Below are 25116 nucleotides of genomic sequence, written 5' to 3' on the forward strand. Positions count from 1 at the left end.
GTTCCTCTGGTATCTTTCTCCTCTCTTCTATCGTGTTTCTTTCTATACCTATCATCAAATTTTCAATACGCGAATCAAATAAACAATTTATTACCATGAACGAGCTGTCATTTAGAGAAAATGTGAATAGCTTACTGTAAACCATCTTTTTTTAATCGAGATTCTAATGAGGAATACTGACACCACATACGTGTGCAATATACAATGTATGCAGTCTGATAAATATGTCTCAGTGAACACGAAATTGTTTACAATAAAACACAAATGTAAGAAAAACTTTATTTGACAAAACTAAAAACAACCAGGTAACGTCCACTTGTTTTCTAGGAGAGGATGTTGAATTATTTTGATTTTGATAAGAACTATACAGAATTGATCTTGTCAAAAAAGGTATAAAGATGAATAATCACCAACCCCCGTCCACCTAAAAAACCCCACACAAAATGAATATCATATGTTCGAATATTTGAATCATTTTTTTTTCAATAGATATGTGCATCTGAGAATATTTCTCTTCAGTTTATCATGTTTGGCGCCCTTTATAGCTTGTTACTCGGTGTGAGCCAATGCTCTGTGTTGAAGACGGTACTTTAACCTATAATCATGATATTGGTTTACTTTTACAAAGTGTGACTTAAATGGAGACTCAGAGTTGTCTCGTTGGCACTCATACCACATCTTCCTATATCTATAAGCTTGTTTACTGCATTGCATAATATATCCTCTTTGTTCTCTTATGAGTTGCCCAGAACTTTAACATACTTCTGATAAAACATATCTGTGGTGTTCTTAATTTAAATATAGTTTGCCTGAAAAGACCTATACTTAATACATGTTATACGTCTGAGGTTTATATATATACTCTTTGTTCTTTACTGACAGGGCTGAGTTTGAGGAAGTGGCACAATTTATAAAGACATTTTACTATATACATTGCATGTACAAAATGTAATATATCAAAGATTTACATCCAAGTTATGTGTTCTATGATTTTGTATGTGGCTTAGTAACAAAGAGCATGAAGAGTTTTTACTGGATATTCAGTACATCTAACATATTCAAGGTTTATATCCTCTATGCGTTTAGCTTTTCATGAGCATACATTTAGTATATGCACATGTAGTTCAAACTCCTAACCACATACATTTTACATGAATTCCGTTTCACTAGATGTATCACAAGACTAAGAATATATTCTTAAGTGAGTCTTTTAATAATGTCTTGGATTTAACTATTTAAACCAAACATCGCATTCCATTGATGACATCATGTCATGCATGTATAGCCAGAATGTACATGATGTATTATCAATAGACTCTTTACGATTAGAGTAAACTCTTTATACACTGTAGTAACATAAATCACATTACATTACTGATCATTACTAGATGTATCACTGGAGTGATTCTCATATGAGTCTTTGAAGAAATGACTCGGAGTTAACTCTTTTAAACAAACATCGCATTCCATTAGATGACAATATGTATCGCCAGAATGTATTATCAACATACTTTTCACAATTTGAGTAAATTCTTTATACTAGTAACATAAATCACATTCCGTTACTAGATGCATCACCGGAGTGATTCTCACATGAGTCTTTCAAGAGATGGCTCGGAGTAAACTCTTTTAAACAAACATCGCATTCCATTAGATGACAATATGTATCGCCAGAATGTATTATCAACATACTTTTCACGATTTGAGTAAATTCTTTATACTAGTAACATAAATCACATTCCGTTACTAGATGCATCACCGGAGTGATTCTCACATGAGTCTTTTAAGAGATGACTCGGAGTTAACTCTTTTAAACAAACATCGCATTCCATTAGAAGACAATATGTATCGCCAGAATGTATTATCAATATACTTTTCACGATTTGAGTAAATTCTTTATACTAGTAACATAACTCATATTCCATTACTAGATGCATCACCGGAGTGATTCTCACCTGAGTCTTTTAAGAGATGACTCGGAGTTAACTCTTCTAAACAAACATCGCATTCCATTAGATGACAATATGTATCGCCAGAATGTATTATCAATATACTTTTCACGATTTGAGTAAATTCTTTATACTAGTAACATAACTCATATTCCATTACTAGATGCATCACCGGAGTGATTCTCACATGAGTCTTTTAAGAGATGACTCGGAGTTAACTCTTTTAAACAAACATCGCATTCCATTAGATGACAATATGTATTGCCAGAATGTATTATCAACATACTTTTCACAATTTGAGTAAATTCTTTATACTAGTAACATAAATCACATTCCGTTACTAGATGCATCACCGGAGTGATTCTCACATAAGTCTTTCAAGAGATGGCTCGGAGTAAACTCTTTTAAACAAACATCGCATTCCATTAGATGACAATATGTATCGCCAGAATGTATTATCAACATACTTTTCACGATTTGAGTAAATTCTTTATACTAGTAACATAAATCACATTCCGTTACTAGATGCATCACCGGAGTGATTCTCACATGAGTCTTTTAAGAGATGACTCGGAGTTAACTCTTTTAAACAAACATCGCATTCCATTAGATGACAATATGTATCGCCAGAAGGTATTATCAATATACTTTTCACGATTTGAGTAAATTCTTTATACTAGTAACATAACTCATATTCCATTACTAGATGCATCACCGGAGTGATTCTCACATGAGTCTTTTAAGAGATGACTCGGAGTTAACTCTTTTAAACAAACATCGCATTCCATTAGATGACAATATGTATTGCCAGAATGTATTATCAACATACTTTTCACGATTTGAGTAAATTCTTTATACTAGTAACATAAATCACATTCCGTTACTAGATGCAAAACCGGAGTGAATTTTCATATGAGTCTTTAATGTATAACTCTGTGTAAACATTTTACCACATACATCACATACATATGGCTTTAAACCAGTAATATGTGTTATCTTGTGCCTCTTTAATGAATAACACTGACTAAACCTTTTACCACATACATCACACTTAAAAGGTTGTTCCCCTGTGTGTGTTCGTTTGTGTACTTCTAATACTTGACTCTTCCTGAATCCTTTACCACACACATCACACAAATGGGGTTTTTCTCCAGTGTGCACTTTCATGTGGTGTATCACGGCATAACTGCTCTCAAACTTTTTGTCACAAATATCACATACATGAGGTTTTTTAACAGCATAACCAGTGTGTGTCCCCATATGTTTCCTTAAGCCATCTTTTCTCCTGAATCCTTTACCACACAAATCACATAAATGTACTTTTATATTACCCTTGTGTATTTTCATGTGTATCTGTAAGGAATTCCGACCTATCACTTTATCACAAACATCACATTTGAGGGAGTTACCTTCAGTGTGTATACTCATGTGTATCTGTAAGCCACGACTCTCACTAAATCCTGAATCACATATACCACATGTGTACGGTTTGTCTCTTACATGTGTTTTCATGTGTGTTTTTAAGTCATTATCATGACTAAAATCTGTACCACATAAACCACATTTATAAGGTTTATCACAATTATGCGTTTTCATGTGTGTTTTGAAGTCACTATTTTTACTAAATTTTTTACCACATACGTTACAGTCATGAGATTTTTTATCTGTCATGCCTGTGTGTGTTCTCATGTGTCTCTGTAAATTATCAAGGTTGCTAAAGACTTTACCACATACGTTACCGTTATGCGATAGATTTCCAGTAGGTGTTATTGTGTCGGTCTGTACACTACACTCCTTCTGACTGAACCCATTACTATATGGAGAACATTTAAATGGGTTTGTAATCTTATGTGTTCTTCTCATATGTCTCGTCAAGTCCACTCTATGACTAAATTCGTGAGCACAGATACCACATTTATAAGGTTTATCACCAGTATGTATTCTCTCATGTATTTGTAATTTATCCATCTGACTAAAACTAACATCACATACATCACATTTATATGATTTATCACCAGTATGTATCGTCTCACGTCTTTGTAATTTATCCATCTGACTCAAACTAAAATCACACTTATACTGTTTAGTACATGATAGTTTTTTTATGTGTCTCTGAAGATGATAATTTCGAGTAAACCCTATACCACAAGTCTCACATTTATAAGGTTTAATACCAATATGATCTCGTATATGTCTATGTAATAAAAAAAATGTGCCAAACCCTTTACCACATATACCACATTGAAATGGTTTTTCGCCATCATGTGAACGCATGTGTGACTTTAATAATTTAATTTGATCAAACCCATCACCACACACACCACATTTATGAGGTTTGACTTCAGTATCCGACGTCTTCTCAATATTTTCTCCAGTATCTGACGACTGCTCTATATCTTCTCCAGTATCTGACGTCTGCTCCATTTCATCTCCAGAATCTGATGTCAGTTCCATAACACCTCTGGTATTTGATGTCTGCTTCATATCATCTCTGGTATCATATGTCTGTTCCATATCTTTTCTGGTATCTGACGTCTGTTCCATATCACCTCTGATATCTGACTTCTGGTCAATAATTTATCTATCAAAGAAATATTAAAATACAGATAAAATGTTTAACGTAGTGCTGCAAATTAATTTAATTTATAATTTAACGTTGAAAACTGAGATAATGAGATGACTCTTAAATAGTATGTTTTGTTCAACACTTAATTCACAGTATAAAAATACTCTATCATACATTTCAATCAAAACTGTATGGCTGTTGTTGTTACCTCCTACTGTATAATTTTTCGTCAGCAGCATCAAAATGTTTTTTTGTTTGTGATGAAGTCATTCTAAGGGTCATCACTAGTGGTAGATCATTCCTATATGGTGCGCAGAAGTATGCGCATTGTCACATTTATTTCTTGGTTATTGAAACCTGCTCTATTTGTCATGGTTTAATGACTTCGAATAAATAACATGGTTAAAATGTTTGTAATTAGATCAGTTTAAGATACATATGTTAAGTCAAAGATATATTTGATATGCAGTTGTATTTAATAGCTTTTTCAAGTCTCCTTTCATGGAGAATGAGAAACCACTATATATGGGTCAATGCTATCTATATGGCTCTTTCCCCTTCTCATGGTTCTTTGACTTAAATCTTTTGCCTAGTTTACAAGTTACATTTGTGTTGAATTAAGTTAAATAGAACCACTATAGATGGTTCAATGGTATCTATATGTCTCTTTTCCCTTCCTCATGGTTTCTTTGACTTGAATCGTTTGTTTAGTTTACAAGTTACATTTGTGTTAAGAGAAGTTAAAAGAAAACCACTATAGATGGGTCAATGGTATCTATATGTCTCTTTTCCCTTCCTCATGGTTTCTTTGACTTGAATCGTTTGTTTAGTTTACAAGTTACATTTGTGTTAAGAGAAGTTAAAAGAAAACCACTATAGATGGGTCAATGGTATCTATATGTCTCTTTTCCCTTCCTCATGGTTTCTTTGACTTGAATCGTTTGTTTAGTTTACAAGTTACATTTGTGTTAAGAGAAGTTAAAAGAAAACCACTATAGATGGGTCAATGGTATCTATATGGCTCTTTTCCCTTCCTCGTGGTTTCTTTGACTTGAATCGTTTGCTTAGTTTACAAGTTACATTTGTGTTAAGAGAAGATAAAAGAAAACCACTATATATAGGTCAATTGTATCTATATGGCTCTTTTCCCTTCCTCATGGTTTCTTTGACTTGAATCGTTTGCTTAGTTTACAAGTTACATTTGTGTTTAAGAGAAGTTACTAGTATAGAATTCATGGCACAAATCACATGTTTTAATATTGATCCTGTATCGCTTATCATTTTTGTTTGTTGTCTCTTTTTTTGGCTTCAACCAAAACTTACAAAAATATCAACAAAATCGGTATTAAAGACACTCTAATCATTATCAAGGGTCTAAAGCTTCCAAAGATGTTGACAAAATCGAACTTATTTGTATAGATATTGTCTTGCTGAATATTTTTATTTATTTACTACATTTATGTCTAGATATCTTATAAATAATTTCCAATATACAACATGTACAATTAACAATTATAAGCCAACCATTTGAGAATATTGTTATTAAAGAATGAGAAATGAATATTAAAGTTTTCAACTGACTTTACCGGTCATGCAAATCTAATTATTATCAAACCATGTATTGAACTCATTCGTTGGACAACTATTAACTATCGGTACTGGCATGAACATACGGATTTATGTTGTGTTATTAAAATTTGCTGTTACAAAATATTAGAAATTATTATAAATTAAGGAATGTATCTCCCTCGTGCAAAGCTCTGATTCCTTTCACGGATTTGGCTATACTTTTTGGACCTTTTGGATTATAGCTGTTCATCTTTTATATAAGCTTTGGATTTCAAATATTTTGGCCACGAGCATCAGCTGTGAAGATACATGTATTGTCGAAATGCGCATCTGGTGCAAGAAAATTGATACCGTTAATTTTATTAACTTATAACAGTGAAATATGGTATATATGTTACAGTAAATAGGTGAAATTAGGAATTACACGTAATTACTAAACATTTCAGTAAATACCTGTAATTACTAGCCAATTTAGTAATTACATGTATTTACTAGTTGTTTCAGTGATTACTGGTAATTACTATTTTTTTTGTCATTTTTACAGCTATTTACTAACTTGATGTTTTTGTTTCAAAATTAAAAACATAATTCAAGATACCAAATAAGAAAGTAAAGGGGTAGGGATTTTAAGGGAGCTTACTTAAGGATGTAGGACTATAAGGCACATCAAAAGTGCATACTCTTTAGTGTTTGTGAATTGAAACTGGAAAATGGTTGTTTTATAGGTCTTGAAACTCCGTAAATATATGCATGGAAGACAATGATATCAATCGAAAATTGATTTTCATAATTTTGTTAAACTAAAATCTCAATCATGCACTGTGGTTTAAAACTTTAAAATAACTTTCTCCAAATATCCTGAATTTCTACCAAACTTGGACAGAAGCAAAATGTTAATAATCATACTAAGATAATGTCCGAAAGTAAAGTTTGTAAAAAACTCCTTTTTTCCAAATTACTTATAAACATGATAAATGGACTACTTTTGTTCCTAGTTAACATTACATACACTCTGCAGTTAAAGTTTTTAAAACATAAGATTTTATAAATCATCCTGGATTTTTACCCAATTTTGACAGAACTAGTCAAAAGATAGTATCTATAGAAAAACTTCAATATGTTTTCCTCATTTTTGTTGAGCCTGCGATTAACAACAAAAGAAGACGATACTATTTGTTCTGCAAAACCCTTACAATTTAAAAAGCTTAATACATCGATAACCCATCATCAGCTAGGGGTTGAATTGAAGGTCATATGAATAAGTATTCAATGAGGTCCTAATATTCACTCGCAAGTGCAAAACTCATCAACCTTGTTTCTCAGCTAATTTAACAAAATAGAGCCAGATTGGCTGCTAATAGTGGCTTGCTAAAACCAAGCAAAATGCTTATGTTGGACCTTTTTTTTGTCCCCTAATGCCTAAAATAGTAGTTTACATAATGTTGCCGGTAATTTTAGATATCGCCCTCTTTCAATAGATAAAGTATGAGCACTTAACAGTAGTTTACATAATGTTGCCGGTATTTTTAGATATCGCCCTCTTTCAAAAGATAAAGTATGAGCACTTAACAGTAGTTTACATAATGTTGCCGGTATTTTTAGATATCGCCCTCTTTCAATAGATAAAGTATGAGCACATAACAGTAGTTTACATAATGTTGCCGGTAATTTGAGATATCGCCCTCTTGCAAGAGATTAAGTATGAGCACTTAACAGTAGTTTACATAATGTTGCCGGTATTTTTAGATATCGCCCTCTTTCAATAGATAAAGTATGAGCACTTAACAGTAGTTTACATAATGTTGCCGGTAATTTGAGATATCGCCCTCTTGCAAGAGATTAAGTATGAGCACTTAACAGTAGTTTACATAATGTTGCCGGTATTTTTAGATATCGCCCTCTTTTAATAGATAAAGTATGAGCACTTAACAGTAGTTTACATAATGTTGCCGGTAATTTGAGTTATCGCCCTCTTGCAAGAGATTAAGTATGAGCACTTAACAGTAGTTTACATAATGTTGCCGGTAATTTGAGATATCGCCCTCTTTCAATAGATTAAGTATGAGCACTTAACAGTAGTTTACATAATGTTGCCGGTATTTTTAGATATCGCCCTCTTTCAAAAGATAAAGTATGAGCACTTGACAGTAGTTTACATAATGTTGCCGGTAATTTGAGATATCGCCCTCTTCCAATAGATAAAGTATGAGCACTTAACAGTAGTTTACATAATGTTGCCGGTAATTTGAGATATCGCCCTCTTTCAATAGATTAAGTATGAGCACTTAACAGTAGTTTACATAATGTTGCCGGTAATTTGAGTTATCGCCCTCTTGCAAGAGATTAAGTATGAGCACTTAACAGTAGTTTACATAATGTTGCCGGTAATTTGAGATATCGCCCTCTTTCAATAGATTAAGTATGAGCACTTAACAGTAGTTTACATAATGTTGCCGGTAATTTGAGATATCGCCCTCTTCCAATAGATAAAGTATGAGCACTTAACAGTAGTTTACATAATGTTGCCGGTATTTTTAGATATCGCCCTCTTTCAAAAGATAAAGTATGAGCACTTGACAGTAGTTTACATAATGTTGCCGGTAATTTGAGATATCGCCCTCTTCCAATAGATAAAGTATGAGCACTTAACAGTAGTTTACATAATGTTGCCGGTAATTTGAGATACCGCCCTCTTTCAATAGATAAAGTATGAGCACTTGACAGTAGTTTACATAATGTTGCCGGTAATTTGAGATACCGCCCTCTTTTAATAGATAAAGTATGAGCACTTAACAGTAGTTTACATAATGTTGCCTATCACATTTGAATTTGCATTGATCAACATACGAGGGTCTTCTATTTGGTTTATATTGTATATTTTGTAATTTTGTATTTTGATTGATGTCAGTCGTTTGCTTCTGGAATAAAATTGAGAATGGAAATGGGAAATGTGTCAAAGAGACAACAACCCGACCGTAGAAAAAAAAACAACAGCAGAAGGTCACCAACAGGTCTTCAATGTAGCGAGAAATTCCCGCACTCGGAGGCGAAGGCTATAGCGTTGATTCTCTCTTTAATGGGTGTTAAATACATTTTAATATTAATAGGATTTAGATTAATAAAATCATGAAAATGAAATCCAAGTTATTTTGTTCAGATGCTTGATATATTTTTAGGGCAAGTGAATTACTGATTTGACTCAACTATATGAAGCCAATATTAAGTAATAAATGGAAAGCGAATATTTTATGTTTTTATATATATATATATATATATATGCATGTATGCACGAAACTTGTTAAGGATTTGACCAAAATTTAAAAAGGTATGTACATTTATCGCCATTGAATTATAGAACCACTAGCTGTAATCAAAGGTCTATAAATGATTTTAACAAAATCTAATTTATTTTTGAAGATCTCGTCTCACTAAATATGTTTTCTTATTTAAATGTCTAGCTTGCCTCTATTGTATAAATACTTTCCAATAGACAATAAACAAATAAGCGGCCAAAAGCTGTAAACATTGTCATTAAAGAGTGAGCACTGACCATATCGGTTAATTTATTTATTTGTCAACAAATGCCCGAGTGGACACAGTGTATATAAAGTGCGAATCCAGCTAGTTCATTTTTACTGTTATATGCGGGTATGTCTATTGTAGAATAAAGGATCATGGGAAAACTGTATTTGTTTACGTTTTGAAAATATCAAGTTACAGGATTTTAAGTTAAGTTTTAACATATTTTCATTGTGATATGTCTTTATAATATACAAACATAGCATTAAAGTTCAAATAAGTGTTATAAAAGCATCATAATATAGCATATCGATTATTGAAAGCGATCCATTTTAACTATAGATGCGATGAATTATCACTGTTAGAGCAGTCATTATTAATGTAGAATTTTCAAAGATGCGAGGAATTTTTATTGTAGAATTATGTGATAAATGCACTTGCAACAAATGAAAAAAAACTTAGTTGATGACTTTAGGATTTATGATACATGTATTTTCAAATTGAAATACAAACTCCTCATTCATTCTTCATCAAATATATAGCTTTTCAAACTTCAGTGTAACAAAAGCGATTCTCAAAATGTCATATTGTATTCTTCAGATTACGTTTCTCCTTGATTTTAACTTATATAGGGAATCACTGGAAGGTGACAGCAGCGGGCCCTCTTAGGCAGTCAGTGGGCCCCTACTTATGAAAAATTCTAGATCCGCGAATGGATACTACCGCAGAGGTAAAACCATGCACATTTGGGTTATTGTACACGAAATGCATGCTACAATTCATTTTTGTTTATTTTAGACCCTTTGGAACTCTATGTGTGCTATTTCAGCAACTAGACAAAAAATCCCCGAACTAGATACACGGTTAGATTCAGCATGTCAACGAATTCCAAATATCTATATTAAAGGACTTTTGTCTATAAATTTGGACCCCACAAAATTGAAAAAGTGACCAAAAAAAATAAAAAAATGCATGCATCGGATACATTTGTTATTGAAGGTATGACTGCAACAATAGGATGAATATGTATAGATTATTACATGGCATTTTTCATATCAAACCCTTTATCGGCCCAAGGTTGTGATATCAGCCCAAGAGCCGCAGGCTCGAGGGCTGATGTCATGAACGAGGGCCGATAAAGGGTCTGATATGAAAAATGACATGTAATTATCTTTTTATCATATACTTCAGCAGAAAATATACAGAGAAGAACTATTAAAATTCAATTTTGATTGTCCTTGCACTTTCAGAAGATATTTACAGACAACCAAAACAAGTTCTTTACTTTAATTGTTTTATTGATATAGCAACCATGCCAGGTATTTTATTTGTTTTGTCACAACAGTCATCATGTTCTTCAATAATATTGTCACCTCATTTATGTCTTTCAAAACATGTTAAACTTAATTCATTTTGCTCTTCAACTATTTTGGGAAAAGTCTTATCACTTGCCGTTTTCCGCGTTCTGTTTTCGTTTTCAATCAAATTTCCGGAAATGCACGAAGTTGCATGTGATAAACGTCACGGAAATTAACGGAAAGGCATGTGATAACATTCCGGAAGCAGTCAATAAAGGTACCTTTATCAGCCCGCTATGGAAATTCTTAAGAATCTGGTCAATTAACCTAGTAATCCTTTCATAGCCTTTTGATATTTTCAAATGTTATTGAACTGTAAAATTTTAGTAATATTTTATACAAGTATATGATAAACAAAAATATCTTATTCTTGGGTCTCATTGGGGGGTTCTGATCCCGGATCCCGCTTACTGTTTTGTCAGATTCCCGTATTCAGCTTATTGTTTTGTCGAATTCCCGTATCCCGCTTATACTATGCAGTTCTAATTTTTATCCGTGTCCCGCTAGACCTCATTTCCTGTTTTTCACTACACAATCATTTGACTTTCACCTGTCACGCTTGCAAAAAATCGGCAATCCGGCGTGACGCTTATACCCAAATGCGACCCACTATTTTACTCTATTTTGATGCATATTAAGCCCATTATAAATGTATTAAAAAAGTAGCGTAGATTTTTTTATCCCTTTTTATCCCGTCTCGTTTCGTTTTTGAGCCATATATAGATGTCGTATGTGACAATGAGACAACTCTCCATCCGAGTCACAATTTATAACAGTAGACCATTATACGTCAAAATACGGTCTTCAACATGGAGTCTTGGCTCACACCGAACAGCAAGTTATAAAGGGCTCCAGTGTGAAACCTTTTAAACGGGAAAACAAAGGTGCAATCTATATCAAGATGTACGTAATTAGTGGTGAAGTGTCATGGAAATGGATAAAAAAATAAGGATAAAGATCCCTATACGCTTTATAAGAAACTAAATGAATAGGCATAGTTTAACCTGTATTTTTAATATTTGAATTAAATTGGGTGTTATCATAATGATTATCCAATAAAAAAAAGCAAGCCAATCAACTAAAGTCTTGCTTTACATGCTCAAAGAAATGAGCTGTAATAGATAAAAAAAAATTATACAGTGAAAATGCACCGCATATACAATAATAATGATTCGCTCCACAGTGAAAATGAAAGAATAGTATCATTATTCGACAGTAAACATGACTAGCATTACGAAATCATCATAGTGGAATTTAGTTAAATATGAAGAAACTGAATGACAAAACATATTGCACGTTATACAACTTTAATAATTGTATTAAAATGAATAGTTTTTACTGCAAAAACATCTAACCTGTTAGTATTAAAGCACCTGCACGATCTGTTCATGAAATGTCCTAAATATTCACTTATTTTGGTATATATTTCACAGCTGGATGGATTTAGGCGCAATAAAACCCCGCTCGCATCTCTTACTTTGTTTTATTAGTATTATGTATTTCTGAACATATACATTTTAACTAATTTTCTTGATTTTCTTCAGAAATTAAAAAAAGTTCTTCTGTTTATTTATCATTCTACATTAGACATTTATGGCATATACAGTAAAAATGATATTTTAGGATCCGCACTTTACATACACTGGGACATAGGATTTTAATTATCTCCATTTCAAGAAATAATTGTAAATTGCGTTTAAAGTAAAAAAAAATAAAGAGAAAAACACTATATATACACATTATATACAATGAATTTTCAATCTAACAAAGAACTTTTAAAATGAAATAAATATAAAGGGACTTTTAAAACCACAATTTTACATTTTTGTATACACAATTTATTATGATCCGTTTAAAGTAAAAAAATAAATAAAGTGAAAAACACTGATAAATGTCAAATAGGCTTTCCATACAATTTTCAAATCTAACAAAGAACTTTTAAAATAAAATAAATATTAAAGGGACTTTTAAAACCACATTTTTACATTTTTTGTACACAATTTATTATTATCCGTGGGGAGAACATAGACATCGCGATGTCAACATGTAATCAATATAAATACTTACAAATATAATGTGGAAGAATAGTGTAAAGGTAAATAAACGTTCTCAAATTGACCAGGTCGTGGGTCTCAAAACACAATACAAAGGGAGATAATAGAGATAAACCTATGGAACGCACTTTTAATAAATATGTTATCAAATAATCATGATAATATCTATAATACTAAATTTACGAGATCCAATTTGTCAGCCGTCATCACGTAAAAACGACGAATCAAAGAATTCAACTTTATATATAACTAATATAGTACAAAGGTGTAGATTAAAAATTATACCACTCCAGTCTCTTTTGTTTTCCGCGTAATTAATATTGCGAATAATAAGGTAGTTCCGGGTCGAGTCCGATACCGATACCAATAGTATATTCACCTGTTACCTATTACCTTATCTTTACGTTCCGCATATGACAGGCGCACCACCAAACGGTGTATTTAGAATTTTGCTGTATACTATTGAATAAATAATATTATACTATTGAATAAATAATATTCCATTCCAGGCCTTTTGTTTTCCAAATTATTAATATTACCAATAATTGATAGGTTCCAGGTCGACGGGTTCAAACAGAAAGATTTTAAAAGCAGAGAAAACTGTGCATTTTATAATCGGCATGACTTTTTGGCGGATGACAGTACCAATACTAAAATAAGGCATACGCATAGTTATATACTTTAATTCCGTCACGGATCCGCGATATCACGGGTGTGTTCTAGTACGATTGAAAATTCGGAATGCAGCAACGAGAACTGGCTTATGACAAGTCGGGAACAAAACTTGACTTTCCATACAGTTTATGTACTCACCTAAATTGTTACTTGGATGGAGAGTTGTCTCATTGGCACTCATACATCACATCTTCCTACATATATCTATTTTTCAATCTAACAAAGAACTATATTAACATATAAAGGTAAACGATATTTTCACAATTTCACATGTTGTATACATAGTACTACATAAATTAACTATTATTCCCGTGCGAGAGAACAAAGACATAATGTGATATCAAAATGTTGTTAATAAAAACTTACCAATCGATTGTGAAAGAATAGCAAAGGTAAACGATCTCAAGTTGACCACGTTTGACCAGGTCGTGGGTCACCAAACACAATGCAAAGGGAGTTTATGGAACGCACTTTCAATAAATATATATATAATCAAATATACTATTGGCAAAATTGGAATACAGTTCCGATCGAGAACTTTCAGTGATCCTTATAAAAGATCGGGAACAAAACTTGTACATTATTTCAGGGTGTGCCAATTGTAGTTTCCTTCTGTTATTTTTCTACATGATAATACTTAATTGTTATTGCAGTTGCGAATCAAGAGGGGGTCCGGGGCTGAAACCCCTTTTCTTTGGACGAGTTGCATTTGAATCAGGACTTATGGTTGGAACCCACCCTTAATTTGTCCTGTATGGGAACTCCTCCTCCCCCCCTTTTTTTTTAGAATGGTTGGATCCGCCCCTGGCTTGTTTGGGTTATTGACCAATGATGGACTACGCCTTATAATTCTAGAAGTAATACACGTACTGTTTACCGACATACATTGTATTTTTTCAGATTGCCGGTTGACATTTTGTCTTTCTTTTTTCTGTGCGATTACATTTAAAGAACGTAATAGAAAATATTAATTCTATGCTCACATTGGCAAGTAATTGTTTCTGTCATAAGGAAATAATGTTCAAAATAAAATATACTTGGATCATTTCAAGATTTCAGATGTTCTTTTCTTGCGATAACAATTTAACTTATGGTACATAAAGTTAAGCGAAAAACAATTATCCGCTGTATTTGTACGAGGCTAGGAAACAAGGTGTATGCAAGACTACACCTGTTTCGAGCCGAGTGCAAATACAGCTGATATTTAAAGGCACTAAACAGTTATTGTCTTTATCCTGCAATTAACTCTGTAGATTGTTTGTGTTTTGAAAGACACAACAAACTACCATATTTAGCATTTATTTTCGATTTGTAATCCCTTGAGGCCTGCGTAGTAATATTCAAATCACACATTTTACGCTGAAGACGGTATCGCAAAAAAGAATCTCGAATGGTCAACAATAATACATCGCTCAAGATGAATAATTGTCTATTTTAACGTAACAACTAATTTCAACAGTAAAAACAAATAACAAAACATTGTCAATTTTGGAACAGAAGTGTACGAGTTGTCCTACGCTTCAGACTTGACATTCACTAAACATGCATGCTGAAATTGACATGACAATCATACACATTCAAGTGGGCGCAGTGGGCGCAGCTTTAAAGCGATATCTGTATAGTATACAGATACAGCATAGCGATATCTGTAGGCCTGTATCTGTATAGTACGACACCCAATTGCAAGATAAATAGCAAGTCATGCACACAAAATTACACATATAAACATGATAAAGCAAGAGTTCATACCAGTATATAAACATGCGGCACAAAAGTTCTTTAAGCATCTCACAAGTCAAACACATACTGATACACCCAATTTTGAGATAAAAACACAAAAGCAAAAAATAAAATGGTTTGCACATACAAAGCACATTTAAAGCACATATAGACTAGTTAGTTACTAAAATTAGCACAAAGCAGCAGGTAATCATGGTGATGTAAAGTAAAGTACTATATAGAATATAGTTTACTATAATAAATATAACAAATGAAAATGAATTTGCCATCCTGAAAATTAAGTATTAAACCGAAAATAATCAACAGAAATTAATTTGTATTGCATGCAAACCATTGGCATTAACTGCCAGGTCTACCAAGAATTAATCAAGTTTTTGAATTGATTTAAAGATGATATATATGACGAAGCTCATCTGACAACTCAATCCAAAGTGTAGCAAGTCCATTAATATAGGTGTTACATTTTTGCACATATTTATTCTGTCTAACCTAAAACAAAAATAAATGGCAAAATACAGACGTTCTAATGCAGACAACAATTAAATGCCAGTCCCGACGACGACCATGTTATTGGCTGCTTTGTCTTAAGATCAACTAAAGTGGAAATTATTTCACGTCAAAACAGTACCTTTATATCCCGACTTGTGCTGACAAAAATCATTGTAATTTAATTAAACATTAGAGCTTAGCTACTAATACTGGGTCCCGTTAAACCAACGGTATATCAACATAACTTTAATTAAATATTAGAGCTTAGCTAGGCCTACTAGTACTGGGTCCCGTTAAAACAACGGTATATCAACATAACTTTAATTAAATATTAGGGCTTAGCTAGGCCTAATCATTCCCGTTAAACCAACGGTATATCAATATAACTTAAATTCAATATTCTGGCTTAGCTATGCCTTAATGGTTCCCGTTAAACCAACGGTAAATCAACACAACTTTAATTAAATATTAGAGCTTAGCTAGGCCTACTGGGTCCCGTTAAACCAACGGTATATCAACATAACTTTATTTAAATATTAGCGCTTAGCTAGACCTACTGGTTCCCGTTAAAATAACGGTATATCAACATACCTTTTATTAAATATAACAGCGTAGCTATAGGCCTATTGAGACCCGTTAAACCAATGGTATATCAACATACCTTTAATAAAATGTTAGAGCGTAACTATAGGCCTACTTGGTCCCATTAAACCAATGGTTAAACCAATGGTATATCAACATACCTTTAATTACATAGTAGAGCGTAGTTATGTCTACTTGGTCCTGTTTAACCAACGGTATATCAACATACCTTTAATTACACGTCAGAGCGTAGAGCTATAGGCCTACTGGATGCCGGTAAAGCAACGATATATCAAGATATCTTTAGTTATTCATTATAGTGTAGCTAGGCCTACTGGGTCCTGTTAAACTAACCGGCGGTATATTAACATACCTTTAATTATATATTGTGTAGCTTGGCCTACAGGGTCCCGTTAAACCAACGGTTTATCAACATACCTTTAATAATATATTATAGTGTAGCTAGGCCTACTGGGTCCCGTTAAACTAACGTTATATCAACGTAACTTTAATTTGATATCATGATCATGATGATAGTGTAACTAGGCCTTCTGGGTCCAGTTAAAACAACGGTATCATGGGTATATCAACATACCTTTTATTAAATATAAGGGCGTAGCTATGTCTACTGTGTTCCGTTAAATTAACGGTATATCAATATACATTTAATAAAATATTACAGCTTAGCTAGGTCTACTGGGTCCCGTTAAACTAACGGTAAATCAACATACCTTTGATTGAATATAGAACGCAACTAAACCTACTGGGTCCTGTTAAACCAACGGTAAATCAACATACCTTGAATTAAACATGTTCAATATTAGAGCGTAGCTAGGCCTTCTGCGTCCCGTTACATCAACGGTAAATCAACACACCTATAATAAATATTAGGGCGTAGCTAGGACTACTGGGTCCCGTTAAACCAACGGTATTTGTTGTCTTATATTTGTATTAAAAGTTTCTTTTTTAATCCGGTTAATTTGAGGTAGCGGGCGCGTAGCTACGTTTACGTCAAAACGCCCGGGCGTACACTTGAATTTTGTTAAAAAAATATTTTAATCTAATTAAGAAAATAAAAACTTGAGAGAAGCACAGCAGCTTTATAATTCTTTCTTCGTTTGCTTGTAATTGCGGATCAATTGACGAAATTTACTTTTAATCAAATGGTATCATATCATTTATTTGTTCATTTTCTGTCAAGTCTGAAGCTACTGTGAGTTTTATACTCCCTTACCTTTTGTTTTAAGCAATCCTTTATCTCCTTAGATTCATTTTGTGGTTTACAGTTTTGTCGAGCCTGTGACATACATTTGTATTTATAACACCAAAGCGTCACATAGCGATCCTACATTTCTTCGGCAACGTCAATATCTAGGTTAAGTATGTTGAGAAACTTATTTTTTAAATAATAATAAATTTGCCAAACCTTTGTGAAAGTTTCCAGAAGTTGAACAGAAACTGTTTATGGTCAAAAGAGTAAACTGACTGAGAGCATAATATTGAAGTTAGTTTTCCCGTGTTTTACGGACACAATTAACGGGTACTAAAAGTCATAGTGTGGGGTTAAAAATTTACACAACAAATTCATTGTCAAAACTTCATCGAATTGAATGAAACTTCAGCAGATTCCAAGCATTTTATTTTTGTCTGAAGCAAAGTTTTTAAAGTTAACTATTTGTTTATTCATTTTTCAGTATTATACTGATAGACTGTATGACTTTTTTTTAAATTATCAATGCACCAATCTTCATAAATTGTCATGAAACTTGGCCCAAAACTAGTACTCCAGATCAAGAAAAAATGTCTAAAGAAAATTTGGATTTTTTTAAAATCCTGTAATGGACTGATAAATGGATTCATTTTTTGCGGGGGGAATCCTTGACAAAAATAAATAGGGTCCACAGAACCCTTTACGATATCTCATTTTGCACCTAAACAATTAATGTTCATTTACGAAATTTGGAAATAGAAAGGTGATTTTGTTTGTTAATTGCTTTACCCTCACAGCTCATTTAAAACATATTTAAAAGCTACTGGATCCAATGATCATTATATTTCAAATTAACAAAATGAATAATTTAACATAACAAATATAAACCATTTAGATTTTAAAGTATGTTGCTACTGATGAGTTTTTAATGACAGGAATGGTATTCATTCTCGTTAACTCATTAGCTTCCTTGGGCCTCGCTCCCTATATCTAATCCACTACAAGAACTTGTTTGACATGGATACGTTTGGAGTCCTCAAACCCTTCGCAAAGGTTCGGGCGTACACGTAAAAATTACCTAGCTACGCCACTGGTACGAATGAAGAACTTTTATAAAATGTATATAAAATGCTTTATATTGCATTACATTGTTTGTAATCATGCGTTCCATAGGTATATCTCTATTACCTCCCTTCGAAGTTTGTTTTGATATTAGCACAAACGAAAAAATACTTATATAATTGTATTTACCTTTTCTAGTCTAATAAAAGGTAAGTTTTATATTTCTTCCACGTTACATATTCACTGAACCGTGTCGAACTATATTAATATCGTGTATTTTAAACCAAAATGATTCACAGTCATTATACTGTCTTTGTTACATTGGAAAATGTATGGAAAGCACATTTAACATTGATTACATTACTATAAACTCTATCACGTACAATGAATATTTTAAATAAACAAAATTAAAGTGCATATTTATATACACACATGGTTTTTAAAGGGGTCTCTGAATTTGTTTTAATGTTATAATATATACTAGAACACACCCGCGAAATCGCGGGCATTCAGAGCGTATTTGAAAGGATGAGGCCCCTCATTGGGGGGGGGGGGGGGGGGGGGGGTCCTAGTAATCACATAATCACCATTTTTTTGCCAATATAATCACATAATCATTAAATATTTGCTTATCTTTAGTAATCAAATAATCATAAACTAAAAATACAGTCCTAGGTAATCAAATAATCATGAAATATTTGGCTTAATAATCAAATAATCACTAAAAAAACGGCCAAGTAATCACAAAATCAAAAACCCCATGAGGGCCCTCAAGGATGTAAAGTGTTGTAGGAAGAATTATGAAAAAAGATTTAATGACTTGATAATTTCAGGAAGAGTATCAAAAGTCATAGGTACTTGGGGACAGGAAAATGTTTTTTTTAACCCTCCTCCTTTTTTTCCCAAATTCCCATTTTTTGTTTTCTATTAATTTCATTATGAACATACATTTAGTTAACATGTATTATGAACATTCCAGTCAGGAGCCTGTAATTCAGTGGTTCAGTGATATTTGTTTTTCGTTAATTTTTTGTACATAATAAGGCTGTTAGTTTTCTCATTTGAATTGTTTTACATTATCATTTCGGGGCCTTTTATATCAGACTATGCAGAGGCGGATTTAGGCCCCCCCCCACACTTTTTCTGGAAAATAGTTGGTTGCTTATATAGGAAATCACTGAAGCATGACCGGAGCGGGCCCCTGCGTATGAAAATGTCCGGATCCGCCACTGCGGAGTGGCCCTGATCCCAATATATCCCGGGCTTAAAAACATGAAATTCCGATGTTCTGAATTTATTATACAAATTAAATATCTCGTCATCCCGAAATTCGAAAAAAGAAATCCCGGATCCCGAAATGGTCCATCCTGAAATTTCGATCTTCACCCTCTCTATAAAATAAACCTTGTGACTGCCGTGGATAGTAAACTTGAAAATGATAATCAGACAGAAAATACACTTAATTCGTGGTATATGTATTTGTTTCAAAGTTAAAAAAAACAAACACAAATCGGAGGTCTAATCTGACTTAAATTTCGTCTATTGACGGATAGAAGACAGAAAATACACTGTATTCGTAGTAATTATGTATGTTTCAAGTATACAGAAAAACGCAAACCGGAAGTCTAATATGACTTAAAATTTCGCCCAATGACGGAAACATGACGTCTTTTTGCTCGTTTTTCACCCAAAATAACTCAATCTGAATAATCATATGAATGGATGACAAATGCGATTATGCACTGTACCCATAGGACACAGAGGCATGATGATTAATTTATTGTGGAAAGAAGAGAAGCGACACCCAAAATGAGGTCTTCTCGTTAAATAAACTCATCATAGATACCAGGACTAAATTTAGTAAATACGCCAGACGCGCGCTTCGTCTACATAAGACTCATCAGTGACGCTCGAATCCAAAAAAGTTAAAAAGCCAAAAATATAGATACTGGCATGACTGGTGTATAATCATGATAATAATTATATTATTAAATGTTAAAGGTACATATTTTTTTCGACGCTATCAATCAAATTTTTATTTTCAAAAAACTTTTATAGGTATGGGACTAATCTGTATATATTTTTCTCACTTGCACAAGTTGCATGACCACAGTATTGTTAACCATTTAAACTTAATTTCTACAAGTCAATTGTTTATTGAATTATTTTTTGTGTGAATTAGGTATGTCATGTATGTAATAAAATTGAGAATGGAAATGGGTAATGTGTCAAAGAGACAACAACCCGACCAAATAAAAAAAAAAACAACAGCAGAAGGTCACCAACAGGTCTTCAATGTAGCGAAGGCAGGCAGGTGGGTCCATTGATCAAGATGAAATCTCTTTGACATTGTTTTTTTCTTCACATTTAGTTGTTTTCTTTGAATAAATGAAGGTCAAGTTCAATTTTCTTAATTTTGCCTTTCTTGTTGATGAATTGTTGAACTTTCCAAAGAAATCTACTTTTGATAAAATACTTATTAATTAGTTCTTTATCATTACTGTTCAAAGGGAAATAACTCAATTGCGTGAAAACGGTTTTTCAATATTTCTGTTCAAAGGGAAATAACTCAAATTTATATATGAGTATAACTCTTGGCTATTGACATTGATGAGTGAAAAGTGTCACAAACAGGGTTACAAAAATACGAACCCGACCAAAAACTTGGGATGATTTCAGGTGTTCCGAGGGATTTATAAAGTATGGTTTGATTTATATGTAGCTCGATTATATTCATTATGTAATAATTAAATTTTATCATTTTTAGATGATTTGGACGAATTAAATTTTAAAGATTGGAAAAGAAGGCGCAAATCATATCATAAGTAAAAGGTTTAAACATCATGATCATGGAAATATAGCAGGCACCACTACAATATATGTCATTCTAATCAGACTAGACAATATAGATATTTAAATAGTTGTCTTCCCTAAACAACCTACAGACAATAAAGAGATGTTACACTATAGCCATGGTGGGGAGGAGAGGACAGGAACAGATACTTTTTCAGATACGGAAAATAAAGAGATTTTAACAGTGATCTCCCCTGAACAACCAACAGACAATTTAGGGATGTTCCATGGCGGAAAGGATAATAACGAAACAAATATGGGTTCTGATACTGACATCTACACTGAACAACCAACAGACAATTTTGAGATGTTCAACGGCGGACAGGATAATAATGAAACAAATATGGTTTCTGATACCGAAATTTCCACTGAACAACCAACAAACGATTTCGAGATGTTCCTCTTTGCACAAGACAAGACAGAAACAGATATGGTTTCTGATACCAAAATCTCCCATAAACATGATGAACAACCTAAAGACACATTAGAGACGTTCCACGACGGACAGGACAAGACAGAAAAAAATATGGTTTCTGATACTGAAATGTCCCCTGAACAATCCACCGACAAGTTAGATACGATACACCGCGAACAGGACAAGACAGAAACAAATATGTTGTCTGATCCTGAAAAGAAAAATAAACTGACATTCATCCCTCTTTATCAAACCAGTACAGACCAACTGATTGATAAGGCATATCAGACTTGTACAGACCAACTGATTGATAAGGCATATCAGATTTGTACAGACCAACTGATTAATAAGGCATATCAGACTTGTACAGACCAACTCATTGAGAAGGCATATCAGACTTGTACAGACCAACTGATTGATAAGGCATATCAGACTTGTACAGACCAAGTGATGGATAAGGCATTTCAGAAAAGTGAGAAAGTTGATACTGGTACTGAATGTGTTAATGAGTACCAGGGTAGTGTTTGTGGTAAAGGGTGCAAAACTAGTGCATATGGTAAAATGTGCCAATGTAACTTATGTAATAAAGGATGTGATCAGTCTTGCATTGTACATAAAGGCTACAAACCTTTTAAATGTGGTGTCTGTGACGTGGATTTCACTAGGAAGCAACACATAGAAATGCACATGAGAACACATACTGGTGCTAAACCATACAAATGTGATTTATGCGATAATACTTATAGTCGGAGTCATCACTTACGGAATCATATGAGAACACATAACGGTGATAAACCATTCACATGTGATATATGTGATAAGACATTTGGTGAGCGTTCTCACATGCAGAAACACAGGAAAACACATACAGGCGAAAACCCGAGTAAAATATGTAAATGTGATGTATGTGAAAGGGAATTTAGTCTGCTCTCTGACTTAAAGAGACACATGAAGACACATACAGGTGATAAACCTCATAAATGTGAGTTATGTGATAAAGCTTTCTGTAGGAAGGAACACTTACAATCCCACATGAGAACACATACTGGCGATAAACCTAATCAATGCGAGGAATGTGGTAAAGCTTTCACTAGAAAGGAAGGCTTACGAGTACACATGAGAACACATAGTGGCGAGAAACCGTTTGCATGTGATATTTGTGGTAGAAGTTTTACTTGTAACAACGACCTGAAAAGACATACACGCAGACATTTAAGACATGATGAACATGGTGAAGGACCCTATAAATGTGATATGTGTGATAAAGATTTTATTCGGACATCCAACTTAAAAGTGCATAAAAGAACACATACTGGTGAAAAAACATTTTTGTGTGAGATATGTGGTCTGACATTTAGCCTCTCAATTTCTTATGCTTCACACGTTACAAAACATAAGGCTAAGAAGACCAAATTACTTAAATCAAATTAAGCAAAACAAGCAATTCATATATATAGAATGTACGTTTAGCTGAATCTCCACCCTATATACATATAATTTTAAAGAAGGAAACTTTAAAGACATTGAACTTTTGTATTGCCTTACTTTATTAATAAACGTTTGAAAAATATTATTAGCAATTAAGGGAATACTTATATTAGTCTGAGCGTCAGTGGGATTAATTTAAACATATATGTATTCATAGTCGATTTAGAAACAAGTTATTACAACTTATATTAATAATAAACCCCTTTTCACTGTGCTTGGTGCGAATGTTGCCTTGTATACTTGCTAAAATGTTCAGGGTTCGACCGATGCAGGAAATTCAGGTTTGCTGTCACTCTAGAATTTTGTTGCAATACAATAATTTTTTATCTGGTAGGGGACTATGTATTGCCTTGCAGTACTCTCAGAATTCCTGTACTTCTAATTTGCGTCCTGAAACGAACTGTTATTTATATGCATTATTGCCTTTGTCCCAGATTTTCATTTATAGGTAGATCTTTTAATTTGAATCGGTCTTTGTTTGTAATGAACATTGCTGAATACCAAGCACAGAGCCATCATGGCAAGCTTTGAAATGTTGTCTGTCTAAAAGTATAATGTATCCATCCATGACAAAACATCAGTATATACACAGCAAAATAAACATACACACCGATATATAGAAAATGCGGTATCCATGGACACAAATAAGAAGACGTCGGCAATGAGAGATGCACAGTTTGTTCCCATAGAAATGTCGACAACTTTTTTTCTTATAATAATTCTACCTCCAAATTCACCAATTATGTTGTCAATAAGAGATTCCAGCATACTGATCACTTGTTTCTATGTGTAGCATTTTTTCTTTTTTTTTCAATATTTTCGAAAGTACAGTAAGACGAGTTTATGACGTCAAATTGTCTGGTTGTAGCACGTTCACGTTTCCTGTTTGCAGTATTCTAATGGGTTGATTCTGTTTTTTATTCCTGAGTCTTGGCAATATGGAGATACAACATTTTTTTACTTATTTAAGTGTGGCCAAGGATAGTAGAACTGTTTTACAAGAACAAATAATAATAAAAACATGAAAATAAATCAAAATTTCGCTTTCTGAAATTCGTGAGATCTCAATAATTCGATATTTTTAATAACCATTGGTAAATCAGGTGTTGATTTTTTCAGAAGAGAAAGCAGTATAATAAGCATGACTAGGAGTTGTGTGAGGGTCAAACATGATTTGGTAAAAAAAAAATCTACAAAATGAGTGTTGCGTTTTTAAAGTCAGTCAGTATATCTGAAAACATTGAAAGAAAATTTTACACAGGTGCCCATTAGAGCATGTAAATGTTGTGCTATTTCGTCTATTAGTGACAGTTTGTTTCTCCTATGTCCAAAAACAATCTGTATTTGTCCTAGTATTTGTTATGTTTTATATATCAGTCGTTTGATTAAGGAGAAAGTATGGTAGAACCACTTTTAAAGTACAATAATGTGAAAAGTCAAATATAGATAAATTAAGCAAATGACAAGGTTTAAAACAAAGAAGCAAAAGATACAAAAGGGACATTCAAAATCATAAGTTATAAATAAATTGACAACACCATGGTAAAAAATAAATAAATGAAAAGACATACAAGGATAAACAAAAAA

The 25116-nt window shown here is 33.0% G+C and overlaps 2 protein-coding genes across 4 annotated transcripts; one reads left to right on the plus strand and one right to left on the minus strand.

Annotated features, from left to right (window-relative positions):
- Positions 1–538: 538 nt before the first annotated feature.
- LOC139495102 (zinc finger protein 226-like) lies at positions 539–19085 on the minus strand. 3 transcript variants are annotated; one of them, XM_071283255.1, is made up of 2 exons: positions 18963–19085; positions 539–4530 (listed from the first exon to the last, which is right to left on the minus strand). In XM_071283255.1, exon 2 carries the CDS (start codon positions 4491–4493, stop codon positions 2820–2822), a length of 1674 nt encoding a protein of 557 aa, XP_071139356.1. In that variant the 5' UTR covers positions 4494–4530; positions 18963–19085; the 3' UTR covers positions 539–2819. The 3 variants fall into 3 exon arrangements, with proteins under 3 accessions (XP_071139356.1, XP_071139357.1, XP_071139355.1); XM_071283256.1 differs by lacking the exon at positions 18963–19085 and adding an exon at positions 14057–14152; XM_071283254.1 differs by lacking the exon at positions 18963–19085 and adding an exon at positions 13029–13115.
- LOC139495100 (zinc finger protein 436-like) lies at positions 18893–23612 on the plus strand. The gene is made up of 2 exons (XM_071283252.1): positions 18893–18982; positions 21541–23612. Exon 2 carries the CDS (start codon positions 21730–21732, stop codon positions 23470–23472), a length of 1743 nt encoding a protein of 580 aa, XP_071139353.1. The 5' UTR covers positions 18893–18982; positions 21541–21729; the 3' UTR covers positions 23473–23612.
- The last annotated feature ends 1504 nt before the right edge of the window (positions 23613–25116 follow it).

The sequence above is a fragment of the Mytilus edulis genome, chromosome 11, assembly GCF_963676685.1.
Source record: "Mytilus edulis chromosome 11, xbMytEdul2.2, whole genome shotgun sequence".
Lineage (NCBI taxonomy): Eukaryota > Metazoa > Mollusca > Bivalvia > Mytilida > Mytilidae > Mytilus > Mytilus edulis.

Coding starts and splice junctions, on each gene's coding strand:
- LOC139495102 (XM_071283255.1), bottom strand. CDS start 4,493: ATGGAACAGACGTCAGATACCAGAAAAGATATGGAACAGACATATGAT.
- LOC139495100 (XM_071283252.1), top strand. CDS start 21,730: ATGTTACACTATAGCCATGGTGGGGAGGAGAGGACAGGAACAGATACT.